General features: G+C 37.1%; 1 protein-coding gene across 8 annotated transcripts in view; it reads left to right on the top strand.

Annotated features, from left to right (window-relative positions):
* Positions 1–22,703, top strand: part of NBEA (neurobeachin) — a 666,092-nt gene that overhangs the window by 573,792 nt on the left and 69,597 nt on the right. For all 8 annotated transcript variants that reach the window (XM_060394443.1, XM_060394442.1, XM_060394441.1 and 5 more), the window contains 2 exons: positions 7,169–7,309; positions 17,815–17,934. In XM_060394443.1, the coding sequence (XP_060250426.1) occupies positions 7,169–7,309; positions 17,815–17,934 (261 nt within the window). The remainder of the gene's footprint in view (positions 1–7,168; positions 7,310–17,814; positions 17,935–22,703) is intronic.

Genomic DNA, 22,703 nt, shown 5'->3' with positions numbered 1-22,703 from the left:
TACCACTCTTATGGCAGAAAGTGAAGAGGAACTAAAAAAGCCTCTTGATGAGAGTGAAGGAGAAGAGTGAAAAAGTTGGCTTAAAGCTCAACATTGAGAAAACTTAAGATCATGGCATCTGGTCCCATCACTTCATGGGAGATAGATGGGGGAAGAGTGGAAACAGTGTCAGACTTTATTTTTCTGGGCTCCAAAATCACAGCAGATGGTGACTGCAGCCATGAAATTAAAAGACGCTTACTCCTTGGAAGAAAAGTTATGACCAACCTAGATAGCATATTCAAAAGCAGAGATATTACTTCACCAACAAAAGTCCGTCTAGTCAAGGCTATGGTTTTTCCAGTGGTCATATATGGGTGTGAGAGTTGGACTGTGATGAAAGCTGAGAGCCGAAGAATTGATGCTTTTGAACTGTGGTGTTGGAGAAGACTCTTGAGAGTCCCTTGGACTGCAAGGAGATCCAACCAGTCCATCCTAAAGGAGGTCAGTCCTGGGTGTTCATTGGAAGGACCAATGCTGAGGCTGAAACTCCAATACTTTGGCCACCTGATGCAAAGAACTGACTCATTGGAAAAGACCCTGATGCTGGGAGGGATTGAGGGCACGAGGAGAAGGGGACAACAGAGGATGAGATGGCTGGATGGTATCACTGACTCGATGCACATGAGTTTGGGTGAACTGCAGGAGTTGGTGATGGACAGGGAGGCCTGGTGTGCTGCAGTTCATGGGGTCGCAAAGAGTCGGACACGACTTAGCTACTGAACTGACTGACTATTAGATACCTGGCTCAGAGGATACAGAGACAAATTAAACATAGGACATTACCTTGAAGGGCTTATCTGCTGTGGGGGGAGGGGGGGTAAAAGTTATGAACTTTCCTCACTATTACCAGATGAGCTGCTACAAACATGTAACGATTCCAGTTCAGTTCTGTTCCATTGCTCAGTCATGCCCGACTCTTTGCGACACCATGAATTGCAGCACTCCAGGCCTCCCTGTCCTTCACCAACTCCTGGAGTTCACTCAAACTCTACAAATAAAATTTTAGCTGCTTCCAGAAGAATGGTTTGAAATTCCCTGGTCATATAAGAATAGTCAGGGAATTTACTTGAGCACAGAATTGTCTATACGTGTGATTTCTATTTTGTCATAACTGAGAGTTTTAAGAATGATGATAAAACAAGAGGCAGGAATTCTTGAAGCTTCTTCTAAGGGTTTCCAAACCCTCAGTTACTATAATGAGAGATAACAAGATAAACTAGATATGTTAGAAGCTCAGTTGTGTTGAATGTTGAGCTAATAACTCAAAAAAAAAACTTAGAAGCCAATTTGTCAGCTCTACCCAGCTTTAAGCTGTATCCAGCACACAGTTTCAGCTCATTCTGTAAAATGTACATATCACCCAGCAATGTGATCTTGATTTGACTTTTCTTCATTATCTTCATCTATAACATTAAGGAATTGAATTACTAGGCCTGTAAGGTTCATTCCATTTCTGAGGATCCATGATGGACAAGGAATCTTATAGGCAGTTTTAGAAAAAAAAAAAAAATGACATCAGGATCAGAACTTCATATTTAGCAGTGAAAAAGCAGTGCAGTGTTGTGAAAAGTGTAGAGGCCTAGGCACCAGTTTCCATGTCATGAAATTAGGTTATTAACAAATACCATGTCCACCTCAGAGACTTTTGAAAATCAGTCTTATACATGATATTATATTAGCAGTTGTAGCAACAATAGTGGACTCTTAAACATTTTTATATATAAATAGAATCCTAATTCCGTGAATATAAGTATTTTCAAGTCATTTAGATATGCTAGAATTCAATGTTATTAATTTAATTGGACCTCTCATTTTCCCTTGAAAGTCCTTTTTATTCTTATTTTGTTGTATTTTTAAGCTATTTTAATGGTATTGACCATACCGCATCGATCCATATTATTTAAAGATATTGAAATCAACTCTATGCTCAGACTTCTATACTCTCTAAGAGTCCTTTTAGTGTCTCATATAGTAACATTCACTCAATAAGTATTTTTAATTTAGATCATTTTTGTTCTTCATTACTACCTATTTTATTTATGTATCTGCTCTGTATAAAAGACTTCATAAAACTTGTAAGGTTTCATAAATTAGGGAAACATTGATAAAGCCTAAGAGAAGAGACCGTTCAAGTATGACCTAAATCAAATCCCTTATGATTATACAGTGGAAGTGAGAACTAGATTTAAGGGACTAGATCTGATAGACAGAGTGCCTGATGAACTATGGACAGAGGTTTGTGACATTGTAAAGGAGACAGGGATCAAGACCATCCCCATGGAAAAGAAATGCAAAAAAGCAAAATAGCTATCTGAGGAGGCCTTACAAATAGCTATGAAAAGAAGAGAAGCGAAAAGTAAAGGAGAAAAGGAAAGACATTCCCATCTGAAAGCAGAGTTCCAAAGATAGCAAGGAGAGATAAAAAAGCCTTCCTCAGAGATCAATGCAAAGAAATAGAGGAAAACAACAGAATGGGAAAGACTAGAGATCTCTTCAAGAAAATTAGAGATACCAAGGGAACATTTCATGCAAAGATGGGCTCGATAAAGGACAGAAATGGTATGGACCTAACAGAAGCAGAAGATATTAAGAAGAGGTGGCAAGAATACACAGAAGAACTGTACAAAAAAGAGCTTCACGATCCAGATAATCATTATGGTGTGATCACTCATCTAGAGCCAGACATCCTGGAATGTGAAGTCAAGTGGGCCTTAGAAAGCATCACTGTGAACAAAGCTAGTGGAGGTGATGGAATTCCAGTGAAGCTATTTCAAATCCTATGAAAAGATGATGCTGTGAAATTGTTGCACTCAATATTCCAGCAAATTTGGGAAACTCAGCAGTGGCCACAGGACTGGAAAAGGTCAGTTTTCATTCCAATCCCAAAGAAAGGCAATGCCAAAGAATGCTCAAACTACTGCACAATTGCATTCATCTCACACGCTAGTAAAGTAAAGCTCAAAATTCTCCAAGCCAGGCTTCAGCAATGTTCAAGCTGGTTTTAGAAAAGGCAGAGGAACCAGAGATCAAATTGCCAACATCTGCTGGAGCATCGAAAAAGCAAGAGAGTTCCAGAAAAACATCTATTTCTGCTTTATTGACTATGCCAAAGCCTTTGACTGTGTGGATTACAAGAAACGGTGGAAAATTCTGAAAGAGATGGGAATACCAGACCATCTGATCTGTCTCTTGAGAAACCTGTATGCAGGTCAGGAGGCAACAGTTAGAACTGGACATGGAACAACAGACTGGATCCAAATAGGAAAAGGAGTACATCAAGGCTGTATTTTGTCACCCTGCTTATTTAACTTCTATGCAGAGTACATCATGAGAAATGCTGGGCTGGAAGAAGCACAAGCTGGAATCAAGATTGCTGAGAGAAATATCAATCACCTCAGATATGCAGATGATACCACCCTTATGGCAGAAAGTGAAGAGGAACTAAAAAGCCTGTTGATGAGAGTGAAAGAAGAGAGTGAAAAAGTTGGCTTAAAGTTCAACATTCAGAAAACTAAGATCATGTAAATCTCCATAAGCATCTGTCAGGAATTTTGTCCCATACAATAAAAATCACAGTTTATCAGAAAACAAAGCTTTTTATGATACTGTTGCTGAAACAAATCTCTCTCTCAGTATTCAAAACAGGTAAATTAAGTGATAGAGCAGAGAAAATCCTGCTCTAGGATTAGACATGATAATGTTATGCATGTAATTTCCATCAATTTTATATTGAAAATAGTGCTTTTTGCAAGCTATACAGGCTTTATAGAAGTGTTAGAATTTGAATTATTATAATAAAGAGCGTAGAGGTAAAATTATTTTTAAATTTTCATTGTTATTATCATAATTTTCTGCAATATGTTAAGCATCAACTTGTGACGTACAAACTCACAAGGACAAAATAACAAATCTAGTAGCAAGCTGTAAACTTTCAGTTATAAATTTTATGTGTGAATTCCTAAAGAGCACAGAGGTGGCTATACCTAAATGCGTACTGTTTGAGAGAAAATAAAACTGATTGTTGCTATGGTAGTTATGATGAAAATTGAAAAAGACTGCAAAATAATGTGTAAATTTCATTAAGTGTAGTTTTAGGTGTTTTTTTTAACTCATAATTCTATCTTATTTATTTACTAAATCCAACTGGTATTAACATTGCATTAGTTGCTCACATTTTAGAAGGGTAACAAATTTACAGCCTTATCACTTTATACATGGGTTAAGTAGGTGGTAAATGGGCTTCCCAGGTGGTGCAGTGGTAAAGAATCCACCTGCCGATGTAGGAGACGCTGGGGATGTAGGTTCAATCCCTGGGTCGGGCTCCTGGAGGAGGAAATGGCAACCTGCTCCAGTATTCTTGCCTGGAAATTTCCATGGAAAGAGGAGATTTGCAGGCTACAGTCTGTGCGGTCACAGAGAGTCAGACAAGTGAGTGACTGAGTAGGTAGTTACAGGGAGATGAATAATTGATTGATGATAGGTAGGTAAGTAAGTAGGTAGATAGTTTGGTACGTAGGCCAAATAGATGGATCGAGATAGATAGATAGATAGATAGATCTATTTGGATCTCATAAGAAGATATGTCATCTGTGATGAAACTCTCATTTCCTGAACAGATATTTTGAAGCATTTTCCCTTTAAATAAAGTATTGTTTCTTGATTGAAGAAAAATAATAAGTACAAGCCAAACTATTTATACTTGTTTTATAAAATGTGTTTCTAAATGCATCAGATGAAAATTCAACAGTAGACATGTATTTTAAGAAATTACTCATGGAGGCATATATAAGCTTTAATACAGGGCAGCTGTTTCCTACAACATAGTATTCTGTAAAACACTCCAATAAAATGACTTTGATGGAACTTGAATAAAATAAAAAGAGTACAGATTTATTTTTTTCTACTTTCAAGTAGTTGAGGGAAGCCTGGAAAAGATTAGAAGAAGGGCCATGAGGCCCTTTTGGGGGTTTTGGTTTTGTGAGGCCTTGTAGAACAGTGTCAGGTAAGGTCAATCCTGAGAGATTGTATAGACATTTTATGCATATGAAAGATCTATAAGCCTATTCAAGACAGAATAAAGTACTCAACATTTAAATACTCTGAAAAAAATAATATTATAATTTATAATATTGAGTTAGAAAAACTTATCTGTACATCTAAAAAGTATAAAATATGTGCATGCATGCTCAGTCATATCCAATTCTTTGCAACCCCATGGACTGTAGCCTGCCAGGCTCCTCTGTCCGTGGAATTTTTCAGGCAAAATACTGGAGTTGTTTCCCATTTCCCCCTCCAGGGGATCATCCCGATCTGAGAGTTGAGCCCGTGTCTCCTGCTTTGGCAAGCAGATTCTTTAGCACTGTGCCACCTGAGAATACCATAAAATATATAGGCAAAAAAATATATATATATATAGGCCAGTTTAAATGAACAACTTACTATTTTAATTTGTAATAGAACTCAACATTAATTTTATTGTAGTAATTACCCTTTTACCAAAAAATTATATATTTATGTTAAATATTAATATTTTGCTGAAATTTAATGAAATTACGTTGCTTTCCGTATGCAAGTGAAAATTTTTGAGAGACAGTAACATTTAGCAGAGAATAAGGTTTAAGCCTTAGAATATTTGAAAAATATATTTAAGACAAAGTTTTGAAAACATTAAATTATTTAGTCTTTGTTAAGTCATAATGAAGTTTAAGGGAAAAGAACATAATTTATAAATTGTTTTAATATTTAGGATAAGAATCCTTGCAAATAAGAGTTTATTATGAAAATTCTAAAAGACTTTTTAAATGCTGACATCATTGTATTGTTTGAATTAGTCCCCTGGGACCCAAAGAAAAAGCTTACAAGCAATTTATCTTTCTCTCTTGTGTAACATTATTTGTCTTCCATTGAAACACTAATTTTCTACTACTTCTCTTGTTAAAATTAAGCCCTGGGGGGGAACTTCATAGCTAACTGGTAAGATTACATTTTGAAATAAAGGAATTATATATTTTACATATTATTCATCTTTTGCTTTCTAGAGAAGCTTTTGTTTCTTACAGTATGCAACCTAAACCAAAGCAGTGTAGCTATTAGGTTTTATATGAATGGATTCCATTTGCCATTAAGTCAAAATCAGACAAAAACTTAAGCTAAGGCAGTTTGCTAGACCCAGAGAGATGTTGTGGGGAGGGAGGTGGGAGGGGGGTCATGTTTGGGAACGCATGTAAGAATTAAAGATTTTAAAATTTAAGAAATAAAAAAAATTTAAAAAAAAAAACAAAAAAAAACAAAAATAAATAAATAAATGAAATTGTGAGTAATATATGTTAGAAAATCTTGATAAATGGTGTCCTGGGAAGTTTGAGACAATGATCCAACTAACATATACTTTGTTGAAGAAATATATATGTATATACACACGTATATAGTATCCTGAGCATTTTACCATGTGTTCCACTGTAGGGATTAATTTCGTAATCAGTAGTGTAGTGGTGTTGCTAGGACAAGACTTAATGGCCTTAACACAGTGCTTTCCAGGGAATCTGAATTGTCTGGATTATTTCCATCAGCCTCAGATTTCCAGTTGAATTTAATAAAAAGAATACTTGCTACATCTGTATAATAACAACGGGACTAAAATTCCAACAGAGTTTCCATATGTGTGACTACTGTCTTTCACACTCTGGGTAACTGGCTATTAAGACAAGATTTCTCTAATGTGATGGTCACATGTTCAACTGACTCTTCACTTTCTCACTAGATTTCCTGTGATCAAGCTAAATATTCGTTATGGCTGTGGTTAGGTAGGCAAAATAACACCAAAATACTGGTTTTGCCTTAACAGGTTAAACTGGCTCATCTCTGACAATCTAGTTTATGGAAACTTTCAATAAAACCTAGAAACCCTGCATACATAAATCATTTCTTGAGTGAATTTTAGCAAATGTAGTGATTATCAAAATCAAATGTCAATATCAAAATCAAATTTGGTAAAAATATAATGCAAAATAACACATAGTCTATCGTTAAAATGAATTCACAGTAAATACTTTCAAGTAAAGAGTTATAATGTTGAATATCTAATATAACTGTATTAAACACAGTGCTTCTTTTTCTCTTTTTACAGCCGATCGGTGCTTTGAACCCAAAGAGAGCTGTGTTTTATGCAGAGCGCTATGAGACCTGGGAAGATGATCAGAGTCCTCCCTACCATTACAACACACATTATTCTACGGCAACATCCACCTTATCCTGGCTCGTTCGAATTGTGAGTGCCTTCATTAAGTTACAGTTTGCCTTTAATATCTCAGAGTATTTAATATAAGAAAATTAAATAAAAATCAAATATACTTATTAGTTTTAAGCAGAGATTAGAGACCACTGAAGTAGAAATGAAAGATGCCAAACTCTAGCAAAACCTGATTCCTTTTTGTTAATGAGTGGCCTTATTTGCAAAATTGGGTTAGAAAGATAGATTGAGCTTCTTAAACCTAAACCATTTACAAAAGGAACCAGACTCCTAGATTGTGTCCTTAATATCCAGTGTTTCCTTTTTCACTGATTGTCACCAGCTGGCGTTCTTCCCAGCCCTCCCAGTCTTGCTTCTGAAGTTGTATATTTTAAAAACAGTTTTCTTAATGTTTTTGAAGACTACTTTCTGTTACTTTGTCTTTCTCCTAAGACATAAATAAATTCAAATCTCTCCAATTTTTTAAATGCATACTTACACATGACTCAGCAGGCTAAGAATCTGCCTGCAATGCAGGAGACACAGGAGACAGGAGTTCGATACCTGGGTCAGGAAAATCCCCTGTGGTAGGAAATGGCAACCCACTCCAGTATTCTTGCCTGGAGAATCCCATGGACAGAGGAGCCTGGCGGGCTACAGTCCATGGGGTCATAAAAGAGTTGGACACAACTGAGCGACTAAGCACGCAGTTTACATGTACACATACTTTCATACTTACGCACATACATACATGCCTCCTCCCAGCCCCCACCCACTCTTTAGTGACTTCCCATGTCTCCCCCTGCATAGTCAAAGGTGCTAGAGGCACAGCCTCTACTCTCTGACTCTGCACTGTGCTGGTCTCTACCACCACATTCAGTCTTTATCCTGCTTGATGCAGGTTCCATCCCCACTGCTTTACTGAATTGTCTCTGTGAAGGTCACCAGGGCAGAGCTCCATGGTGTATCTGAAGCATGTGGCACCATTGCTCACCTCCTCCTACTTGAAGTTTCTCCATCTCATGGCTCCTCTGACAATATCCTCTGCTGATTTCCCTCCTGTCATTCTAACTGTCCTGCCATATCTCATGCTCAGTTTTCTTTTTCTCAATATTTCTGTTCCCCAGGATTTTCCTAGGTATGTTATCTGGACTATATCATTCAGTTCTAAACTAATGACTGCCAACTTCTCTCTTCATTGCAGACGTTTCTCTTGGACTCCTAACCTGTATTTCTAAGATATTAATATATTTGCTTATTTCTGTGTCTTTCTGTATTTTTCTACCTGAACACCTCACAGTACTATAAATAGCATTTCCAAAAATAAACTTCTCATCTCCCTCATAAATGTGCAGGGGTGTTTCCTACTGATTACTTATCTAAATAATCTGCATTTATCACACCCAGTTACCTAACCTAGATATTTTTTCCATTTTATCAGCCCCTTACATCCAGTCTGACATCATATGTGATAGGTTCTATCATCCACAGTCTATCTCCGTTTTCTATTAACTCTGGCACTTCCTTAGTTCAGGTTCCTGTTCTTTCTCATCTATATTATTGCAAAAGATCTTAACAAAATTTCTTTGCCTTGGTTTTGACCTCTCCAATCTAGTCTAGTTGAGAGCAATTACTGGAGTCAGATGGCCAGATATTTTTAAAACTATACATGACTGTGGAGTAAATCTCTGAATCAATACAATCAATAATGCTATCTCCTCTTAGCAAAATATGCTTCAGACTGCTCTGTTGCATGATGCTGATTTGCCTCAGAAACACATTGACAAAGTAGGGAATGCATCTCCAACTGACAAGGGTTTTTTCCCCACTGCCTGAAAAAACAGTTTGGTTTGGAGAGTTTCCTCAAGCAAATTGAACTCATTACAAACATGTAGTATGTGTATATTTTAGGTAACTTGTAAATTAATGGTAGGTAATGTACTATAAATAATTACTGTTATGAAAAAAGTTTGTCAGAATTATGATTCAGTTTAACTGGATGCCTGTTTTATATTTTTCATAATCCTAAACCAACATAAGAAATTAAAGTTTAGCTTAGTCTTTAAGGAAACAAACTCAAATCTTATTTTAAAAAACAAAGTCTGTAATTATAAACTAAAGGAAAAGACATAAAACTTCTTTAGACCAAAGTTGTTTGTCTAATTTGTTCAAAAATTCACCTTAACTGTGTAAATTTGGATCCTTTTATAAAAATATTTCTGAGCTAGCCATTTATGAATTTTTTTAACTCTAAGACTTTTAGAGTTCTATTTTTTAAAAACTTTCTGTTAATGTGGAGGGAATATTAGATTTATACATGTCTGTTTACCTATAAACCAATCAGAACAAAACACCTTTAGTTTATGGGTTGTAATAACTTATTAATTCTCTCCAGGTGTAAGAAAATACTAGATGCTCATATAAAGAGTTAAAGGCTTTTCTGAATTACAGTCACGCATATAGAGAGAACTATAGCAGTAGTCTCAGCCACAGGTCAAAACTAAACACAGAAACCCAAAAATTCACCAGTCAAGATGTCAGACATCTGGTGTCCTTTATAATAAATGTAAAATATTTTATCTGAGCTCAAAAATAGACCAACAAGAAAACAAAAAGCAAGAAACAGTTATTGCTTTAGTGAGCCATCACCCTGGGGGGCATAAGACACCTTTTTAGGGCATCTTGGGATTAAAAACAAGTCAGGAACCATTTCTGAAAAAACCGTTATCAAGTCGGTTGGTTTAAGAATTATATGACAGTATATTATACATATTATAGTATTTTGAGATATATAAAATGATATTCAATGGCTTTTGTATAATCAAGTCTAAAATTGGTTTTCTAAGAATTTAAGTATGAATTTATAAAAATACTTATTATCAACAGCTTGATTTAAGTTAACACTTTTCTATCCCTGATAAACTAAACATTTTATCAAATAATAAATTATAATTCACCCCTAAATTTATTTCTTATTCTAGAGAAATGGAGTACAAATTTGACTCTCTGCAGGGGTACAGCAGAAATGCTATCCTTGTTTATCCTACACATGCCCTTTTAGAATTGTCTATAGCTGTGCTGAACAGCAGAAATGCAATGCAAGCTGCCTATGTATATAATTTAAATTTTCTGATAGCCACATTTAAGAGTAAAAAGAAACAAGAAGTAAGAAGAGTAAGAGTAAAAAGGTGAGATTAGTTTAATAAATATATTTGTTAGCCCAGTAGATCCAAAATGTTGTAATTTCAACATGTAACCAATATAAAAATTGTAAATAGATATTTCACTTGTTTTTTTTTGGTATTCTTTGAAATCCAGATGTATTTTCTACTTACAGCATATTCAGCTTGAACTCACCATGTTTTAAGTACTCAGTAGTCACAAGTGACCTCTGGCTACTACACTGAAAGAAGAAATCTATAGGGTTGCTTTTATGGGAACTCATTTAGCCACTGCATCTCAAGTTGTACTGTTATTAATAGAAGTATCACAGTCTAATAGCTTACTAAGTGTTTAACCTAATGGCCCGAGGAATTGTGATTTCCTCACTCCCATCTCAAGGAGTTTATGAAGTAGAAAATACATTAAAATTTGTGTCATTGAAAATTTGTTCATAAAAATAAAATATAGATTAAAATAAATATCTGTTCTTTATCTTTCAAGCCTTCTAGACCCAAAGTCATTGAACTCATTATTAGTTTCAGTCAATATATTTAGTATGACATTAATAATAATTGCTTTAAAATGCAAATTAGCTACATACCTCATTACTTGAAATTTAAAAGTATTATTTTAGACACACCACCAGTAAAGTCACTTGTCTAAATTGCAGGTTTCTAAAAAAGCTGTTTCTCTGCTTCCTGCTGTTGGGCAAATGATGAATAAACTGTTACAGAATTTTTGAGTTTGTTCAGATATTAAATAGTATAAAAGGACACATTTTACTTGGAATATTTTTGCTTTAAATCTTACCCTGAATGTAAAATATATTCAATGAAGTAATTAAATTGGACTCATATCCTTTAGTAACCTATTCAAGTTCCAAATTCAGTATATTCAACCTACCTGTTCAAAACTCCATTGTCAAACATTTAATCATAATTTTTAGGAGGTTAAATAGGTTGTACAACAAGTCAATTGATAAATAAATTGTTTAGAACTTGGGACATACTTCGTAAATTATGAGTTGCCTTGAAAGCCTACTCAAAAGCCTATTTAAACTGTAATATATCTTCAGCAGTATATATTTGTAGTGGGAAAAAAAAAATAGTAAAAGCACTTAATGCAAGCATTGTAATTAAGACCAAAATGTAGTGCTACTGAATAGGCTATTGCCGTCCTGTTTCTCTTGATTGCTGATGCCTACAGACAATGTATGTTTACTTTGAGAAAGATGAGAATTCTTAAACAAGAGCCTGGTGTATGGGAAACACAAAGGTTTCTGAAGATTCTAAAAGATACTTCTGATTACTTTTGCAAACACTGGGAGAAAATAAACTTCTGAAGTTAGACACAGCACAGTGTAAACAGTGATTCCTCTATTTCGGAGAGTGTGATCTTTCTCAGATGTAAAACGGGGATAATTACACCCACTTAAATATGCAGATGACACCACCCTTATGGCAGAAAGTGAAGAGGAAAAGCCTCTTGATGAAAGTGAAAGTAGAGAGTGAAAAAGTTGGCTTAAAGCTCAACATTCAGAAAACGAAGATCATGGCATCTGGTCCCATCACTTCCTGGGAGATAGATGAGGAAACAGTGGAAACAGTGTCAGACTTTATTTTTTTGTGCTCCAAAATCACTGAAGATGGTGACTGCAGCCATGAAATTAAAAGACTCTTACTCCTTGGAAGAAAAGTTATGACCAACCTAGATAGCATGTTGAAAAGCAGAGACATTACTTTGCCAACAAAGGTCCGTCTAGTCAAGGCTATGGTTTTTCCAGTGGTCATGTATGGATGTGAGGATTGGACTGTGAAGAAAGCTAAGTGCCGAAGAAGTGATGCTTTTGAACTGTGGTGTTGGAGAAGACTCTTGAGAGTCCCTTGGACTGCAAGGAGACCCAACCAGTCCATTCTGAAGGAGATCAGTCCTGGGATTTCTTTGGAAGGAATGATGCGAAAGCTGAAACTCCAGTACTTTGGCCACCTCATGCGAAGAGCTGACTCATTGGAAAAGACTCTGATGCTGGGAGGGATTGGGGGCAGGAGGAGAAGGGGATGACTGAGGATGAGATGGTTGGATGGCATCACAGACTCGATGGACATGAGTCTGAGTGAACTCCGGGAGATGGTGATGGACAGGGAGGCCTGGCATGCTGCGATTCATGGGGTCGCAAAGAGTCGGACACAACTGAGTGACTGGACTGAACTGAACTGAACTGAAAGGATAATAGGGATGATTTGGTTGGTTAACTGAGATAATACAGTGCCATGCACAAAAAGTGCTCATAATTTTAGTTCCCTACCCTTTGGTCTTTATTATGCTTTATATAAGAGAAGGCAATGGCACCCCACTCCAGTACTCTTGCCTGGAAAATCCCATGGACGGAGGAGCCTGGTGGGCTGCAGTCCATGGAGTGACTAAGAGTCGGACATGACCTAGCAACGTAGGTATATATACCTTTTCTTTGATAAAATTATGTTCCGACACTATTACCAAGGAATGAGGTTTGTTTCAAATGAAACAAAGAGAAAGAAGAGGGGAGAGGGGTATAAAAAAGACTCTTCTGGATGACTGAGCAGAAGTCATGTAAGACAGAAAAATAAAGGAACTGTCTAAAGAGCAGAGGGGAAGAGTGACAGAGTTGGATGGCCCAGGAAGGGTGAGTTGTCTGCGATCAGATCATGGGAGGGCTTCTCTGGTGCCTCAGATGGTAAAGAATCTGCCTGCAATGCAGGAGATATAGGTTCATTCCCTCGTCGGGAAGATCCCTAGAGAAGGGGATGGCAACCCACTCCAGTATCCTTGCCTAGAGAATTCCAAGGACAGAGGAACCTGGCGGGCTATAGGCCATCAGGTCACAGAGTCACACACGACTGAGCGAGTAACACTTCCACTTTCTTTTCACATCATTGAAAGGCAGGACAGGTTGTTAGTGTCCTTGCAGGCACTGAAGGTTATGACATAATTCAGTAGGGCTCGTACTTCCCATGTAGGACAGGCTAGTTTGACTTTCTGTCCCAGAGGAAGAGTTGGAAGGTTAGGGTAGATGTAATCAGGAGAAAGAAGTCTGCCATCAGCCATTTATACTGCAGGACAGAACCTGAAGTTTTTAAAGCACAACAAGTCCAAGTATTTTAATTTCTGAAATTTCTGTTTAACATATATTTATTTGTCCACCTTATCTCCAAAGCCAAAAATTTTCCAGGAGAATGATAAATATCTAATATGGTGATATACACATAGAAAGAAAGGAACATGGGTTCAATCTCGGGGTCGGGAAGATCCCCTGGAGGAGGAAGTGGCAACCCACTCCAGTATTCTTGCCTGGAGAATCCCATGGACAGAGGAGACTGGTGGGCTACAGTCCATGGGGTCACAGTCAGACACAACTGAGTGACTGAGCACACACACATTGAAAATGTTTGATCACCGTGTGTCAGGGGAATAAATATTAAAGTTTCTTAAGCTTAATATAGAGCTTGATCCTCTGTGTTAATAAAGCATGAATCAAATGAAACAGAAAGTCCTTGGACTGTGCCTTGAAGGTAATATGGAAACACATAGAAAAAGGTAATCTCTGCAGTGAGCAGGGCTTCAAAGATCATTACCCACTTATAAACAAATAGGTTATCCCTTTCTGTTAGTACTCTACCACTGTAGCAGCTGGAGGCCTTCGGAAATAATGAGAATATATATCAGTATTTAGTATGTGACCCTCAAACAGTTGTTAACCAGATCTTTTAAAAGGCTATATGGAACAGCAAAAAATGTGGAATTCTTCAATATTCTGTGCTTTGGGTGCAACCAGATTCATAAACTTCATGACCAGGAGTAATAATTCTTCAATTTCAGGTTTATTTTCACTGTGCCCATCTGCACTTATTCTTGGCAAGACTTCACTCAGGGTTCAAAACTACAGAAGGGTTTGATAATTTAGGTTAGGGTAGAGATCAGCTTTTGGTGGTTAATGATAAGAAGTAAGACTCTTCATGTATAAATGAGTCTTCACTCATATCTATAATAGGTTAAAAATCATGAGAATAACTCAGATCCCTCTAAATTATTCTCTGACTACTACCTACAAAGAAAACATAAATGCCCTTACATTAGCATCCTAGAATAACGAAAAAGTAGATTCTGAAGATACAACTTTTTGGTCAAACTAGTAGTTAAAAACTGACTAGAAAAACTATGTCTTACTCTCATCCAACCATACCCCTTCTCCTAGCAGTACCTTGTGTGTTTATGTCTGTTCAAAAACATTAATTAAGCACTAACTGTGAACCAAGCACCATGCTTGGCTCTAAGGATAGAGGGATGAATAAGACCTAAGGAACTGTCAGTCTTGCTGGAGCCCAACGTGGGTACTTGACAGCAGGCATGAAGCTGGTAGTCATCATCACTACTCTGTATCATCTCTGATGCTACAGCCTTTCTCAATATTATTTAATCTGAATTACCCGCCAGGTATTGTTATTCCCAGTTAACACAGATGAAGGAACTGAGATATGGTTACTTCATATTGCTACCTACTTGAGATTAAGTAACTTGCTTAAGAGAGGTGAATGGTTCCACCAAGATTCAAACTTAGATCTGTCATATTTCATTCAGTTTGCTGTTGCTATTTCTAGAATTTCTCTATCCCTACTTTAATTTAGTGATAAGATATGCTGTGTTGACTACCTTATATTTAATAGGGAGTCTAAAATTTACAAAGCAAATTAGTGAAAGACATCCCTAAGTTTTTTTTTCCTAACTTATTTTTGGTGGCATCTATTTGTCTGTCAAATCAGTTAAAATCTTAAACAACAATATAGACCTACTAGATGCATATTTGATTTTGAGGTAAATCAGTAATACCCTCTTTACCTATATGGTGTTTTATCATTCTTCATCTTATCTCTTTCACCATACTTTTCTGTCATTCAGTATTAGACATGAAAATTGGTGGCACATTACAAAGTTATAAAATTGATGACATCCAGCCATACTAAATTTCAGGAAGATACTGAAGAATATAAATATTTCTAGCTGTTGCTGGACAACTGGACTTTATGACGAGTGGCAAAAAGAGGAGTTTAAAGAGACAGAGTATGTTTTACAGATATAAAAGAGTGAACAGAGATTATATATTAAGAAAAATAAGGCAAATATGTAGGAAAGATTTCTTAACGTTATTGAACCTAGGAGTAACATGTCATTTATCCTAGACTTAAGAGAGAGGGACTGAACCATAGGAAAGTAAATATATACTCATCTTTGTTATGATGAGTAACATAACAAAAAAGCAGTAAATTTAAATGCGTTAGGACCTTGTGATAATGTTATTCCTAGGTTTCCTGCTAAGGGAATATGTACTTAATGACGGACACCGTGTTGCAGTAATAGTCACAGAATACTAGAAGCACTAGAGTTGATCTAGCCTATCTGATTTGTTTAGTGTCATTTCATTCGTTCCTTCAACAGATTATATTAATACACTGAGCAGCTTGGGTATACCAGGAGTTCTTCTAAGTGGTGGAGATAAAACAGTGAATCTGGTAGCTGTTGTTGCTCAGTCATGTTCGACTCTTTGCGACCCCGTGGACTGTGGCATGCCAGGCTTCCTTCACCATCTCCCAGAGTTTGCTCAAACTCGTGTCCATTGAGTTGGTGATGCCATCCAACCATCTCATCCTCTGTTGTCCCCTTCTTCTCTTGCCTTCAATCTTTCTCAGCATCAGGGTCTTTTCCAATGAGTCAGATCTTTGCAAGTGGCGGCCAAAGTATTGGAGCTTCTGCTTCAGCGTCAGTCCTTCCAATGAATATTCAGGGGTTATTTTCTTTAGGATTGACTGATTTGATCTCCTTGCTGTCCAAGGGACTTTCAGGAGTCTTCTCCAGCACCACAGTTCGAAAGCATCAATTCTTCAGTGTTCAGCCTCCTTTATGGTCCAACTCTCACATCCATATGTGACTGCTGGAAAAGCCATAGCTTTGGCTATATGAACCTTTGTTGGCAAAGTAATGCCTCTGCTTTTTAATACGCTATCTAGGTTTGTCATAGCTTTTCTTCCAAGGAGCACTGGAACCTATTCATATAGTGGGGAAGATGGACAAGAAAAAGAAAAACAAATATCATATATTAACGCATGTATATGGGATCTAAAAAATGGTACTGGTGTACCTATTTGCAGGGCAGGAGCAGAAATGCCGACATAGAGAACAGAAAGGTGGACTTGAGGGAAAGGGGGGTGAATTGAGAGATTGGGATTGACGTATGTCCTGTGCAAAACAGCTAGTGGGAAGCTGCTGTTTAGCACAGGGAGCTCAATTCAGTGCCGTATGATGACCTAGATGGGTGGGATGGAGGGGTGGGACGGGATAGAGTGATGGGGTGGGAGGGAGGGGATATATGTATACACAGAGCTGATTCACTTTGTTGTACAGCTGAAATTAATACAACATTATAAAGCAACTATACCCCAGTAAAAAACGTTTAAAAATCAGTTTCAAAAAACAGTCACAAATTCTTCAGGGATGTTTGAGGAAATATATGTTGCCATTTGAACATACCGGAGAGCTTAGCCAATCAAGGGAGGTCTTTCAGAAGGAAACAACATCTTGGGCTGAGACTTAAAGGATAAGAAGAGCTTAACCAAGTCAGGATGATGAGGTAGAGGGTTAAGTTTGTAGCAGGAAGAGGGAATATCCCATACAGAGGATGATAAATGAAACCAGCATGGCAAGACCTTAGGATGTGAATAAGGGAATGGCAAGAGATAAAGAGTTAAGCAGGTTCCATATCACTCAGGCTCTCTTAAGACAAATCAAATAGTTTCTGCTTTTTCCTAAGAGCTCTGTAAAGCTGTGGCAGGATTTCAGTCAAGGAGATTTGCATTTTAAAAACATCAGGTCATAATATAGCAGGTTTAGGAGACTTTCAGGTAGTCTAAGATGGACATTCCCTACGCAATTTTCACACCATAGTGTCAGAGAGATTTTCTTATTGCAGTGATACTATGTGTGGCCTTAGTTATGAGAAAGAAGATCTGAGTTATATGTTGACAGCAATGCACAGTCATTCGTCATAAAATCACAGAGCGCTAGAACTCCATCATTTTATAAATCAGAAGACTGAAGACCAAGAAGCAACATAAGCTGCCAAGGTTGCAGAGTGATAGGTGATTCAGCGACCCAGAGTGACTCAGACCAGCCCCTCCAGACAGGATCCTGCCTGAAAAGACAGGATCAAAAGGGTCTCAAATGGGTTTCAAAATGGTTTCCACCTCAAAAGGGTTTCCAAAAGTCATGTTTTACAAAGAAAGAGAACAGTTGTGTTCAGAAGGGTCAAATTATTGATTTTCTTTTTCTTTCTTTCTTTTTTTTTTTTTGCTTAGGAACCTTTCACAACCTTCTTCCTCAATGCAAATGATGGAAAATTTGACCATCCTAATCGAACATTCTCGTCCGTCGCAAGGTCTTGGAGAACTAGTCAGAGAGATACTTCTGATGTAAAGGTAAGCTCTTTTATTTGTTGATATTAATTTCAAACTGTGTTGAAATTTTAAATTGTTTAAGTGCGTGTATAAGATACTTTATTCTGCAGCTTTGTTCCATCATATTTTAAAATTATGTGGTATACCTAAGAGGAACTTGAAAATAATTTTGAGTGTCACAGAAAATGACTCACGATTCTTTTATATTATTCAGTTAAGGTGTTTTTGTTATTTTAAAAAATTCCCATCTAATTTAAATCGAATAATCGGTAGATGGAAAGAAAAGCCTATAAATTGCCTTTCCTGCTGTTAACTCAATATTTGGCCCATTCCAGAAAACACAGCAGGAATTGGATTTGACCTTAATGTGTCATATTGTTATAGCTTGCCCAGCTTTGGGTTTACGTAGCCTGGGGCAATTAATAAAGCATTAATGACAAGACCCATTTAAAATGTAGGCTTTTCTGTACAGCCTTAGCTTTTACTTGACTGTGCCTGGGGATACTACGCAACAATACACATTAGATTAAACCAACACACACACACTATCCTGGGCCAGCCGGAGAGCAGAGTTATTTTACAGTTGCTACTGGCTTACCTATTGGTAAATATAAAGATGGATTCCTTTATTTGGACTTTCATTTTTAAAAAAATAGTCTTATTCAAAACATTAAAATACATTTGTTCTTCAATTTTTTCCTCATTTTTTTCTGATAAGATTATATGATCTGGTTATTACAGAGGTATACATTTCTTATTTTAACCCCTTTTTCTTCAGACTTTTCTCATCACTTCCACTCATGCTGCTGAATATACAGATATTATAGTATCATTCCATTTAGTGTTTTAATCCAACAAAAGGTAGTGAATTAAAGTAAAAATTGTTATTTACATATTTATGCTTATCTATTGCATTTTTAAAAGGCAGTTACAATGTTACTGAACTATAAGAAAGTGGATGAGTACAACTTTTATTCAGTTTCTTTCAAAGCAGAAAACAAAAGGAATGGATCAAGTAATCTGTAGCATCTTTATGTGTCTTATTTGTTGCTGTCAGAGTTTGCATAAATGAATATTAGTTTATATGTACAATGTATTCACATTTGGAAAGAAGATAATTTAACGTGCGTTCTTACTGTATGAAACTCTGAAGGCCCATATTTTCCTCCTATCAAACTTTTGATTTCACTAAGGAATTCAACTTTGAAAGATCCGTAAGCCATCATTTAAACTGATTTACAAAGAATGATATCAAGAAGAGAATCCATTTCTTATTTAATAATGCTTTGAGAATTAACATAAAATGGGGAGTCAGTAGGCTTCTAGAATTAACACAGTATCTTTAAAAAGCATTCAATAGCTATTTTAAATGTGAATTAAATATTCTTATCTACATTTTAAGGCTTTCTATCATATGTAAGATTATTAATTATCTTAATTCAGAGCTGTGTCCATATTATATCAAACTTTCAAGTGAAAATGCTTGTTTTCTTGACACCATTTTCTTGACTCTTGACATCATCAGGAAATAGAAACTTGATTTTTCGACCTAATTCAAATGTTCACCCTCACAAGCCCACACATGAGTCAGTCATCCTAATTTATGTATGTAGATAGAGTTTTAGGCTTTACCTTCCATCCTAAGAATTTTATTGATTCTTCTGATCACCAGATATCTCCCCTAGTTACATGTCAGTCTCAGGACCAGTGTTTTTATATTTCTAAAGAAAAATGCCTCTGCAGTATCTCCTAATATAGATTTAAGGTCTTGTATAAAAGAGAACTAGGACAAAGGGAATGGTTTTCTTCCTTCTTTGTTAGCGTCGGTCTTGTCCTGCAGTAATGAGTGCAAGCTGGGCAGAGAAGGAGCCGTGGTGAAGTGACCTCTCTGAAAAGGGTCTTAAAAGTTAAGTCAGACCAGTTCATTTTTACTTTTTTTTTTTTTAATTTCTCTCTTCTAGCATAGTCTTGGTAACAGTGACATTCAACTTACTGAAGTTCTTATACTAATTTTTCCTTAATGCCTTCAAAAGTTGTTATATTACTTTTTAAATAGCTATGCAGATGTCAGAAAAGGGAGCTGTGACAAAATGTCATTAAGGTGACATAGTGTAAATTAATACAGTTAATGGAGGTGCTCACCACTGACTCATTGACCCATTATGAGCTCTTGTGGAATTAACGAATGCCAGGGCATCAATCTTTGGAAAAAAGGAAGAAAAGAGATGGCAGCTTTAAAACCTTGCAGTGAATTATATTAGAAAAGTGAAAACGTCTGGGTTGGATTTGATTTCACTAGGAAGCCATAAAATGGTATGCTCTCTCAGCAAAATATATTAAACTGGAATGTCAGATTTGATGCAATAGGTATACAATTATGATAGTGTTAATAGTGGTCTTCTATCATTCTAAGACATACTTTCAAGTCCAATTTCTCAGCAGCTTGAACTTGTCATAAGCTTGTAAATTAGAAATTCTGTTTGAGGATATTTTCTTATGTATAATACTATTAACTGTACCATGGGGTTTTAGTATAGCTGTTAAAACATACTAGAAATCACATTTTCAGACACAAAATGCCTGTTTTAATATTCATCTTGCCATTTCTTTATAATATTTGGTGTCTTTCTGCACTATTTTTCGTTTAGGAAATTTTAAACTACTTGGCCTCTTTCCTTCTTTTCTTTAAAAGCTGATTAACAGAAATCTATCAATGGGAAGAGAGTAAACAGAAGAGCTGTTATTTTAAGTAGGCAAGCTGGTGCCTTAAGTGACTGTAGGAGTGCACTTACCAGTTGTAATAGGGGAGTTCATTCTTCTCGAGTAATTCTCAACAGTTTTCAAACAGGCTGTTTTCTTGGTTATTTGATACAGTCCTCAAAACAATAGCATAAGATAGAGATCATTATCCCTATTCCATAAGTAGGTTCACAGATATTCAGTGACTCGCCTAAGTTCATACAGCAGTAAAGAGGGAGCCAGAATGAGCACTGAAGGCCATTCGGTTTTCCCCACTGCATTATCCATTGGATGGTCTGCTGCTTTTGTTTTTCTGCATGATCTCACAATCATATCCAGCCATACCGGCTGGTGCTGTCTCTTCAGTCATGTCCAACTCTGCGACCCTATGGACTGTAGTTTGCCAGGCTCCTCTGTCCATGGGATTCTCCAGGCGAGGATACTAGAATGGGTTGTCATGCCCTCCTCCAGGGGATCTTCCTGACCCAGAGATCAAACCAACGTCTCTGATGTCTCCTGCATTGGCAGGTGGGTTCTTACCACTAGCACCACCTAAGAAGCCCAGCCACATTGACTAGTTTGGAGTAATTGACTGATCAAGTCATACTGTAATCATTAATTGCTGTGTATAAAACATCCCTCAAAACTAGTGGCTTAAAAACAAATTTTTTTATAAATGCAACCATTTATTTTCTCAGAGTTCTGCAATCAGAATAAGGTTCATCAGGTACAGCTTGTTCTTGATCCACGTGGGGTCAAATGGGTTGGCTCCTCTGGGTCTGAAAAGTTCAAGACAACTTCCTTCACGTGCCTGGTGCCTTAGCAAGGATGGCTGGAACTGATGGGGACTGGCTGGTCCTCTCTCTCTTTGTATAGTCTGTCTGGGAAGACCATCACAATTTTTTTCATGGTGTCTCCCTACCAAGAAAATAAAAACAGAAGCTGCAAAACCCACTTATTGCCTGGGCTTGGAAGTCACATAGTGTTACCTCCACTGCATTGGTTATGGTCAGGGCAAGTCACAGGGCCAGCCCAAGTCAAGGGACAGGATAAATGGGCTCTCTTCCCCATAAAATGAGCAGCAAAGTCACATCGCAGAAGTACATGGAGGTTGGTGGGATTGTTGTGGTCAACTTTGAAAAAAGTGTGCTTGAGTCCTCTTTCCAGTCACAATTCATATTCCTCCTACAAACAAAATATACTCAGCTTATCCCCCGCAGTCTCATCCCATTATTGGGTCAGGCTCAAAATCTAGTAGCTGATGATCTCTATCAGGCCCAGATACAGATGAGGTACAGAAATTCCTAATTTGGAGATCTGGAAGATAAAAAGACAAGTTATCCGTCCCATGTACTTTCAGCCCCCAGAGGTGAGACAGGAACAGGTAAACCTCAACAGACACTCTGTTCAGAAAGGGGGAAGTGTGGAAGGTACACAGCAACTCCTGGTCACAGAAAGTTGGGGCCAAACCCTCTTTTGCCCAAGTTGGTGCAGCAACTTTAAAAACTTGTGAATTTTTTCTGTGTATCAAATTATAGTTCACTATCAGGAAAAAAAAAAAAAAAACTGTTGCTCACCAGTTCTTTCAAGAAGGATCCTCCCTACTCCAGGCTGTGAATAGGATGCCCTTGGTCATGCTCATAAGATTCTTGGAATCCCTTTGTGTGTCCCAGTGGGCCTGCAAACCACTATCTTAAATTTTCCTGAACAATTACAAAGGGTTTTACAGGTATCCTTTTACCTGTGGCTATATTTTACTCACAGCACCTTAGAATATCCTTGTCTGACCTTTTTTCTTTAATTTTGAAAATCTGACAAGATTGTCCTAGGCCCCTGTGTTTGTCTAAGTACTGCTTTAAATCTGAGCAGATTCTTCCGTAGCTCATAATACTTCATCCATGTACTAGTAAAGGAGCTTCCCTGGTGGCTCAGCGGTAAAGAATTCACCTGCAGTGCAAGAGACAGGAGTTTAGTCCCTGGGTCGGGAAGATCCCCTGGAGTAGGAAATGGGAACCCACTCCAGTATTCCTGTCTGAGAAATCCTATGGACA

Source organism: Ovis aries, chromosome 10 (genome assembly GCF_016772045.2).
Source record: "Ovis aries strain OAR_USU_Benz2616 breed Rambouillet chromosome 10, ARS-UI_Ramb_v3.0, whole genome shotgun sequence".
Classification (NCBI taxonomy): domain Eukaryota; kingdom Metazoa; phylum Chordata; class Mammalia; order Artiodactyla; family Bovidae; genus Ovis; species Ovis aries.
The sequence above is the reverse complement of the archived record's forward strand: the minus strand, read 5'-3'. Positions and strand labels throughout refer to the sequence as shown.